A 9,373-nucleotide genomic window follows, 5' to 3' on the forward strand; every position below is an offset into this window, starting at 1 on the left:
AAAAAAAAAAAAAAAAAAAAAAATATATTTTTTTTTTTTTTTTTATTTTTTTTTTTTTATATATATATACATTAAACCTTTTAGTATTATATCTTTTTTCTTAATTATTATTACATGTATTAAAAATAAACCCATCAAATTTTTTTTTTTTTTTTTTTTTTTTTTGTTTTTTTTTTTTCTTGGATGTTAATTATCTGATAAACTTCTATTTGATAAAACATGTTATATTTGCTTTTATAAAATATTTTAACTTTTTATTTTTTTTAATTATCATTTGGGTATTCTCATATAATATAAATATATATTTTATTTTTTACACGATATAAAAATTTATAGTAAAAATGTAAAACTGCACAAGGGAAATAAAAAATGAACCATTTCTTATCAAGTTTTTTTTTTTTTTTTTTTTTTTTTTTTTTGAAATCAAAAAAAGAAAGTCATTATATAATTTTTAAATTCAAATATATATATATATATATATATATATATATTTATATATATTTATATATATTTATATATTTATATATATTTATATGTATGTATAAATTTTATCAAAATAATTCTTCATTTTAATTAAAAAAGGAATAATAATAAAAAAACATATTGACAAACAGAATTAAGAAATATTATGAGACATTATTTGAATAAATTAATACATATGTATATTATTATCTATAGATTTATTTTGTGAACGTGCTCACATTTTTTTTTTCTTTTTCTTTTTCTATTTTGTTTGAATATAAAATAAAAAGGCAACGTTTGTTATTTTCAAAAATTATGGGAAAAGAGAAAGAAGATCATGAACAAAATATTGTGAATAGGAGTAATCATTTAAAAAATATGAATATTATGAATAACGATATGGATAATAATTATAAACATAAAAATAATGGATTGAATATTTATAATAAAAAAAAGAAAGATTATAAGGAGGATGAAAATTTAAAAACAAATACTAAAGAAACATATGACATACTTTATTCTTATTTAAAGTTATCAGAAAAAAGAAGTTTACAACAATCAGATATGATAAAAGATAACATGTCTGAGCAAGATTTTTTTAAAAAGGTATTTTCACAAGAATTAAAAAAACATAATATAGATTTAACTATTATAAATAATAAATTATATATATGTATAAAGTTTATTCAAAATATTGATAATTTAATACCATATTTTAAAAGAGAATTTTTTTTTAAAACATTGAGAGGAAATAATATTATATTATTACTAGCCAAAAAATATGAAGTAACAGAAGTTTTAATAAAAAGTCTATATTTAAAACAAACCATTTCAGAATTCTTTACAAAAAATTATACAATTGAAGAATTTATTGTTCGTAATAATTTTATGAACAAATATGTAATATATAAAAATCTAGTTATAAACAATTTTTTTCCTTTACAAAAAAATAATACAAATGATAATCATATAAAAAAAAACAAAGATAATAATAATAATAATAATAATAAAATATATATTGATCATGAAGATATAAATAATTTTGTCGAATATGTTCATGATCTTGAAGAAAATCAAAAATATTCATCACACACATTTGAAAAAAAATCATATAAAAAAAATATAAAATACATAGAAAGTATTGAAAAATCTCACAATAATAATAAAGCACAATATCTTCAAGAGTGTGAAAAGGCAAATACGCAAAATGGAAAAATTCCATATTTGAAGCAAAAAAAAGGAATAAATAAATATAACAAGGGAAAGGATAAAATATGTGATGATTCTATCTTCAACAGTAATATGGAACATATTAATATGTTAGATAATAACATGTGTAATAAAAAAAATATAAAAAAGTTTAAAAAGAATAATATGATCGAATTTATGGTTGACAATTATGTAATTAATGATGTTTCAAATAAAATGAACAGTCATAATAAATCGCTACAACAAAATAATAATTATTCTTCATTCAAAATGCCTGATGACAATAACCAAATTAATAATAATATAATCTCTAATGTACTATTAAATAATGAATTCAATTTGGATGTAAACAAATGTAATAATGCACAAAAAAGGAAATACACAAAACGATTAAGTAAAACGGATGAAGGAGAAATGTTAAAATTTGTAAAGGAAAAAAAAAAAATATTAAATAAAGAAAAAAAAATGAAAGCAAATGAAGACAAAGAGCAAAAGAAACAAGAAGAAATTACGAAAAAAAAAGAACTTTTAATGCTGGAAAAAGAAATACGAAAGAAATTGAAACAAGAAAAAAAATTAAAAGAAAAAGAAGAAAAGAAAAAGGAAAAAGAAAAATTATTAAAAAGTGAAAAAGAAATTAGAAAGAAAATAAGGGAAGATAGAAAAAGACAAAAAGAAGAATTTCTCAGAAAAATGAAAGAAGAAAAAAAAAAATTAAAAGAGGAAAGAAAAAAATTAAAACAAGAAATTTTAAAGAGTATTAAAGAAGAAAGAAAAAAATTTAAAGAACTCAAATCTAAATTTAAAAAAATTAGTAAATATGATAATCATTTATCTAAAGATAAAAAGAAAAAAAAAAAAAAAAAAAATGATGAATCAAATCAAACAAATATGAATAAAAATGGATATAGTAATGATAAAAAAAAAAAAAGGAAAAAAAATCATGATATCTCATTAAGTATAAAAAAAAAGAAATGTTCTAAAAATGATTTATTATTTAATTCTATTGATCATATAAAAAGTGATTCATTATCGCTTATTAGCTCCTTTCCAACTTTCGATAATATCGAAAAAGAATCAGAGGATAGAAACCAAATAAATAATCTCTTAGAATTAATTGAAATTAACAAAATTGTAAATACACAAGACAAGAATGATTACATAAAAAATTTGAAAAAATCAAAGTCAAAAGGTGTAAATATGAATAAAGAGAAAATAAAACAAAATCAAATATTATCAAAAGGAAATAATAAAATGATTACAGGAAAGGATGAAAATGATCTATTGGATCCAATAAATTCTCAATTAAATATGAATGGTTTTTTAATTAATAATATGAAAACAATAAGGAAAAAATATAATAAAAAAGATACATCAAATGAAGATATTCCAAATGAAGATATTCCAAATGAAGATATTTCAAACAATTATATTTTAAATGAAGATACTTGCAATAAAAATATTATACATTCAAACAATTCATTACACAACATAGATAACATATATTATAATAAAAATACGAAGAAAGCAGAAAAACAAAACAAAAATGATATAAACGAATTAATATTAAAAGGGATGAAAAGTTTTGGAGATATAAAAAATTTAAAAAGTTTAGAAAGAGTTTTAGGAATAAATCAATCAAAACGTAAAAATAAAATGGATTCAGTGGTGCATATACCTAATAACGTTATTGAAAAAAGTGTAGCAAAAAAAATAGTTTTGAATAAACATGAAGGTATAAAAAATAATGATGGTTTAAAAAAAAAAGTCAAAACGAAAAAAAAGATATCTTTATTTGGAATAGTAAAACCAGAAGATATAATAAAAAGAGGTCTAAATAATGTATATCATAATATTGAAGATAATCAAAAGTTATATACTGATGTTCTAATTATAGGTGCAGGTATATCAGGATTAGCTGCTTCCTATTATTTAAATAAATGTAATGCAAAATTTTTAGTTATTGAAGGACGAAATCGTATAGGAGGTAGAGCATTTTCAACTATATTACCAGAAAGAATTATAAATAATAAAATATTACCAGAAACAGTAGTTGATTTAGGTGCAAATTATTTACATTGTTGTGATAATGCCGATTTATCTAACGATAAAAAAGGAAAGAAAAAATATGAGTTCAAAACTTTTAGTGAGATGAATAATGACAAAACTATTCCAACAGAAGAGGATATCGCATATGAAGATAACTTTATTTGGAATATGAAAAAAAAAACGAAAAAAAAAAAAAATAAAGTTATAGTTAATAAACGTAAATATAATTATAATAAAGATAATTGTAATGATAAAAATAAAAATGGGAACATTTCAATATATGATATACAAAAAGAATATGAAACAAATGTAAATTTATTTAAAGAAGAATATTCAAAATTGATTAATGATTTTGCATGCTTTCCTTATTCTGAATATATTAATAATTCCAAACAGGATGAATATAATAATGATAATATGATGAATAATTCTTACGATGAAAATAAAAACATGTATAGATACTATAATATTTATAATAATATATATTGTAACGCCAATATATATAATAATCAAAGGTGTTACAGTGATGGGGATTATTTTTATAGTAGAGGTATAAAAAATAAGAGAAAAATAAAATTGAGAAATAACATGCTATTTATGATAAAAAATAATATTGATAATATACGTAATTATTTTAAAATATATAATAAAGATAAGAAAGATAATATATTAAATTTCTTTAAAAGTTTAGATGAAGATATCCATTTTTATAATAATTTAAGTGATACTTGTGTAAACGTATCTTCTCAGGTGAATGCAAAAAATAAGTATACAAACAAGTCAAATAAATTATTAAAAATATTATCATTTAATAAAGACACTAGGCGGAGAAGAGAATATGATAAATCGGTTACAAAATTAGCCGAAAAATTAAAACCAAGAGTTTCTTTAGTTTGTGGCAAGGATAACTGGGAGTCAACTTTTTATGCACACTGGTATAATAATGAAAATGGAAAAAAAATTAAAAGTTTTAGAATTTATAGAGTAAATTTGTTATGTGATAAAATAAGAGTAAGAGCTGCTCGAAAAATTAGAAAATATTTATTTATTGGTCCTAATAGTAATGAAGAATATGTAAATGATATAAAAGGGGAGGATGATGAAAAGTGTAATAATAATTATATAAGTGATGATACAAATGAAAAAGAAAGTGATTATTTTAATAATAGTGATATATTAAAAGAAGATAAACAAATGAATAATAATAATAATAATAATATTGTTATTGATGATACGTACAATAAAGAAATATTATTTAATAATAATTACGAAACGAATGATAAAAGAAATGAAAATATAATAATTCACAAGGAAAATTTTGAAGAAGATGATTCAAATAATAATGATATAGATATTGTATATAGTATAAACAATTTGATTAATAAAAACAGTAATGGATGTATGAAAATGGAACATTTAATTGGAGAGGAATATAAAGAAAATGAAAAAAATGAAAAAAATGAAAAAAATGGATATAATGAAAAAAATGGATATAATGAAAAAAATGGAGATAATGAAAAAAAACCAAATAATGATAAAATATTAAAGAAACATTTATTTAGTTCAAAAAAGAAAACATCCAAAGTTGATATGAATAATATATTAAATTATGATAAGCATGCTATAATATATAATAATTATTATGATTATGGTGATATATATAATAAAGTTGTAAGAAACGCATCATCTATTAATAAAAATATTGAAGATGAAGAAGAGAAAAAAAAAATAATAAAACAAGAAGATATATCTAAAACTGAATTATTTTATAATAATAAAAAAAGAAGAAGTATGTGGGATTTATTAATGGAATGTACAGAAGAAATATTTAATGAAATGGATATAAATCAAGAAAATTTTACACTGGAAGAATGGAAAATGTTAATGGTAACATTACAATCAAGATATGGTTATGGAAGTGATTTAAGAGAAACATCTATAGCAATGTCAAGATTACCATTTTCTAATTATTTAGATATTGATATATGTCCAAAATATGGTAGTAATAATTATATATTAAAAAATAAAAAATATTATGATAAAATCAAAAAAAATGAACAAACACCTTATATTAGTTCATTTAAAGATTTAAATACTTCAGATAAAATTGTTGTTGATGGTTGGAAATGGCTAATTAATTATTTATCAGAAGATATTCAAAATAAAATTTTCTTAAATACAGTTGCTGAATTGGTATATATAAAAGATAAAAATAATGATAAATACATGTATCATATGGATAATGAAAATTATGAGATTAATCAGAATAACACTTTATCCTTTTTAAATAGTCAAGGAAATAATACTAATAATATACAAAGTGTTGATAATAATTATATAAATGATTCTCATGTAACCAAAAATAATAACATATTTGTAGCACAAAATGAAATGTCAAGTAAGAGTACACAATATATAAATGAAAATTTTTTAATAAACGATTTAATAAAAGAAGATTATAAATTAGGAGAAAATAAAGAAGAGGATTATAAAGTTATGATTAAATGTAAATGTTATGATACTAATTTTAAAAATATTAATAAACATTTTCATGGTACTTCAGATTTAAATAATTGTAATAATAAAACTGTAACTATTTATGCAAAATATGTAATAGTAGCTTTACCACTTGGATGTTTAATAGATAATGATAAAAAAAAAAAATTAAAAACATGCTTAAAATTTAAACCAGAATTACATCCATTAAAATTGAGGGCACTACAAAATTATAAAATGGGAAATCATAATAAAATTATATTAAGATTTTATCCATATAATTTTACATGGCCTTTTGATAGTTTACAAATAAATTGTATTGATCAAAAATTTCAATTTTTAAATTTACATGCATATGGGAAAATTGGATGTATATTAGTTCATTGTTTCCCACCTTGGTCATGTACATATGGATATATTAAAAAAGAATATTATATAATTAATGAATGTTTATATACATTAAATAAAATGTTTGAAAATAGTGGGAAGAAATTACCAATATTAGTTGATTATATTATAACCAAATGGCAAGATGATAATTTCTCTTTTGGTTCATATGCATATCCATATATAAATTGTAATGATAATGATTTAATATATTTAAGATCACCTCATCCAATTAATAATCCAAGGGTTGTTTTTTGTGGAGAATATCTATCCAAGAGTTATTTTCAATGTGTTGATGGTGCATATGATACAGGCATACGTGCAGCTGAAGATATTGCACATATTGGATTACATTTAAAAAATAATGAAAATCAAAATTATAAAACTGATGTGTATATATTTCCACAAAATGAATGTCCTTTTACAAATATACCATTACCACCTATAAAAAAAAAATTCTTGGGTTTTTATATAACAGATGGAAGTGATGAGGCGCTAACAGATTATGAAAGTTCATCTGACGATAATATTAATATAAATAGTAATAATATTATAAATAGTAATAATAAAAAGAATAATAAGAATAATTATTATTATAATAATATTCCCATATCTGTTATGAAAAAGGAATATGAATTCTTATTATATTCATTACAGTCCATACAAAATATATTCAAATATTTGAAACAGCAAAATACACATAAAAATCTTAAATTGCATAAACATAAAAATCATATAAAGAAAGAAACTAATGTATTAAAACCTAGTACATATAACAAAGAAATTATATATAATACCTACGAATCATTAACAAACAATTCTTTAATTAATTTTGAAGATAAGAAAAATAATGATATTAAGAGTAATTGCAGTACCTTATTAGTAAATGTATGTGAATATAATAATAAAGGTACTGATGAAATACAGAATTTTGATAGAACCAACTCTATTAATAGTTATAAAAATGGTTCATTTTTTTTAGATTTACCCTCACAATATAGTGAAAATGATAATAATAAGAATGAAGCAAATTATATGTGTACACTTGAAAATTTTAATAATGCTCAGAAAAAGTATAAAGGAGATTATAATGACCTTTATAATGACCCTTATAATGACCCTTATAATGACCCTTATAATGACCTTTATAATGACCCTTATAATGACCCTTATAAGGACAATTGTGCTTCTAATTATAACATCGAAACCTATTCCAATATAACAAATAAGCCTTTTGATTATATTAATAATATTTCAAATTTATATATAAATAAATATATTATTAAATTGAACGATGCTGTATTTTATAACTATAATGAAATAGAAATGAATATATTAAATAAAACATATAATGTTCCATATAATAAATCATATTTTTTATTATTGCAAACTTTTTCAAATATATTTAAGAAATATTCTAATTTCATTTATTTTATACAAAAAGAACTATTTTTAAAAATACAAGGTATGAAAGATATTCTTTTTGATAATAATCATATGAATGATATGGATAGAAACAAAAATATATATGAACAAAATGAACATATAATAAATGAGGATGATAAAAAAGAAGCAACTGTTCATGAGACAAGTAAAGAAGTGAATAATATGAATAATATGAATAATATGAAATTGTCTTTGAATTTATTAAAGTCAAATATAGTATGTAATAATTATGATATAAAAGGAATTAATATTATTACAGATGAATTAAATATTAATGACATAAATTTAAAAAATAGTACAAAAAAAAATAATAATATAAATAATAAGAAGGATGTGTTAATTGAAACAAATTCGAATATATATAATAATATCGATTTACAAAATAAAATAAAAAACATATATATTAATAACAGAAAAATATGTTATTTAAATGATTATTTAAAATATGTATTAATACATCTATCAATTAGTAAAAATATATTAGATGAACAAATTATTAGTACAAATAATAATAAATGGAATTCTTGTAGTTTTCTTTTTTTTCTTTGTTATATTTTACAATATATATTAAAACAATTAAAATATGATTTATTTCATAGTACTATTAATACTAAGGTAGTTATTCAATTATTATGTGATTATATTTATTATCTTATTTTTTGTAAGCATGATATTTTATGTTATAAGTGTATGAACGGAGGAGAACTAAATATGTGTGATTCTTATAACTGTAATAATGCATGGCATACTTATTGTTTAAGTTCTAGTGAACATAACATGGATAATAAGAATGACAAATTTTGGTTATGTCCCAGCTGTTCAAATATTGATAAGTCTAAATATGTTCAGGTAAAAAAAATAAATAAAATAAATAAATAATATAAATAAATAATATAAATAAATAATATAAATAAATAAATAATATATATTGCTTAAATGTTATAATATTTTTATTTGTACATGTAGTTATATGGAAACAAATAAATAATTATTAATATATATATATATATATATATATATATATATATTATTTTATTTTTGTAGAGAGGTTGTTATAATCAAAATGAAATTATGGAAAATTACTGGAAGAGAAGAATTTATATTTATAAAATAAAATTTTTCTTATCAAGAACAAGAAAGATAAGAAAAAGACTAGATTTATTGAAGGCTCACTTATCAAGAAGTGTTCCTTAACTTTTTATTTTTTTATCATACACATATATACATATATATATATATATATATATATTATTTTTAAATTGATATGTATGGGATTATTAATTTATATTTCTAATTAAAATAATTATTATAACCAAATAAATTA

General features: G+C 19.3%; 1 protein-coding gene across 1 annotated transcript; it reads left to right on the forward strand.

Annotated features, from left to right (window-relative positions):
* Window positions 1-777: 777 nt before the first annotated feature.
* Window positions 778-9,243, forward strand: PGSY75_1211600 (putative lysine-specific histone demethylase 1; the record flags this gene model as incomplete). The annotated part of the gene is made up of 2 exons (XM_018786707.1): window positions 778-8,898; window positions 9,094-9,243. 2 exons carry the CDS (start codon window positions 778-780, stop codon window positions 9,241-9,243), a joined length of 8,271 nt encoding a protein of 2,756 aa, XP_018640572.1.
* Between the last annotated feature and the right edge of the window lie 130 nt (window positions 9,244-9,373).

The sequence above is a fragment of the Plasmodium gaboni genome, chromosome 12 (assembly GCF_001602025.1).
Source record: "Plasmodium gaboni strain SY75 chromosome 12, whole genome shotgun sequence".
Classification (NCBI taxonomy): Eukaryota; Apicomplexa; class Aconoidasida; order Haemosporida; family Plasmodiidae; genus Plasmodium; species Plasmodium gaboni.